The following is a 1,627-nucleotide window of genomic DNA, read 5'->3' as shown; positions in this document are numbered from 1 at the left end:
CCTGCCCTGGCGCGGCACTCGCACAAGGTGGACGATTCCCGGCTTTTCTCTGAGTGTGTTCTGCCTTTGCTGTTGTTGTTTTGCTGTTACTACTGCACAACCTGGTAATGTCTTTGTCTCTCCCCCCACACCCCATCCCGTATGTTTCCTCCACAGCGGAGTAGCTTTGTCCAGAGCTCACTTTGAAAAGCAGCCACCCTCCAACTTGAGGAAATCCAATTTCTTTCACTTTGTTCTGGCTCTCTACGACAGACAGGGGCAGCCCGTGGAAATAGAGAGGACAGCTTTTGTGGACTTTGTAGAAAATGATAAAGTAAGGCTTGTTAACTTTCTCCTTCCTCTTTTCCTCTCCAAATTTGTTCTTTTCTTCTCCCCCATTGAGCTGCTAACTTTTAATACCTGTTGTCCCTACGAAAATACAACCAGCTCTTGGTTGAGGCTTCAGGTGCTTTGGTAGAGCTGTTGCCCTCTGTGTGCTGCTGTAGTTAAAAAGGCTCGCAAGCCTCTGCTCTATCGGGAATACAATGGGCATTTCATATACCCGCTAAAAACAGAATAAAAAATTTCATGGGAGACAAATGTGCCTTTTTTTTCTCTGTACCTACCAGATCTGCCAAGTTTTATTAGTACCCTAACAGAAGTGGAATCTGACCTGTAACATGTCATATTAGCTGTTGAGCTTGATTATTTGCATCTCTTAAGACTCCAAAGTCAATGGCAGGTCTTGAAAAGCATTTGCTTTTGCATTTTAAATCCATGTGTTGACCACTTCACATTGGTTTTTATAATTATTTTCTTGGTCATGGACAAGATTTTTTTCATTATGAAGGATTCTTATAAATAATTATTTTCTAGGAAATTACAGTAAAAAAACATGCAAGAAACATCCCTGTAACACAACCTTCAGGAAGTAAATAACAACAATGATTCCAAATAACACTATTGCAAAGTAAGGAACACATTAAAAAAAAAACCCACTGAGCTTTCCCACTGTCAATCTGCTTTATATTAACTGACTTAAAATGTACAAATACGTCTCAGTGTATTGCCCTGTAAAAAGTTGAGAGCATAATAGCAAATAAGAGAGGAAAAGAAGTTCTTGAACTCCTACAGGAAAAGATGTCAGCAGTATTTTGTAGTTTGTCCTGGGTCATTCAGAAGGTTAATGTATCCCAATCAGTGGATTCACCTCTTGGAATTTTAATGAACTTTGTTGTCACTTCCATCATGGTTATCAGCTTTTGCATTTTAAATGTGCCAAGTGTAAGTTCTGGAAGAATTTTTTTTTTTTTTTTTTTTAATTCTCTCTTTCAGGAGCAAGGCAATGAAAAGACAAACAACGGCACGCATTACAAACTCCAACTCCTTTATAGCAATGGTGAGTCCCCTTTCTGGTCACCTTTTGTAGGTTGTGAGGCAAGGTTTGTAGGTGCTGTCAGTATGATTTCTAAAATACACAGAAATTCCCTTACATGATGCCCCTTCAATGTAGGGATGGGCTCTGAATCTTACCTGGTGTGGGTGAGCTTGGGAAACACACTAGAGGAAACAAAACTAAATGGTCTTTCTGAGGATGTTTAATAAGGTGCTAGATGAAACTAAATGTTCTTGTTCTGATGTTTAGGGA

General features: G+C 39.6%; 1 protein-coding gene across 1 annotated transcript in view; it reads left to right on the top strand.

Annotated features, from left to right (window-relative positions):
* Positions 1-156: 156 nt before the first annotated feature.
* The window catches only part of EBF2 (early B-cell factor 2), a gene marked incomplete at its 5' end in the record, with an annotated part of 140,776 nt that continues 139,305 nt past the window's right edge, over positions 157-1,627 (top strand). The window contains 2 exons of the mRNA XM_010284777.1: positions 157-313; positions 1,315-1,378. Of these exons, the coding sequence (XP_010283079.1) occupies positions 157-313; positions 1,315-1,378 (221 nt within the window). The remainder of the gene's footprint in view (positions 314-1,314; positions 1,379-1,627) is intronic.

This window comes from Phaethon lepturus, unplaced genomic scaffold, assembly GCF_000687285.1.
Source record: "Phaethon lepturus isolate BGI_N335 unplaced genomic scaffold, ASM68728v1 scaffold51913, whole genome shotgun sequence".
NCBI classification, from domain to species: Eukaryota; Metazoa; Chordata; class Aves; order Phaethontiformes; family Phaethontidae; genus Phaethon; species Phaethon lepturus.
Note: the sequence above shows the minus strand (reverse complement) of the source record. Positions and strands in the feature narration are given on the sequence as shown.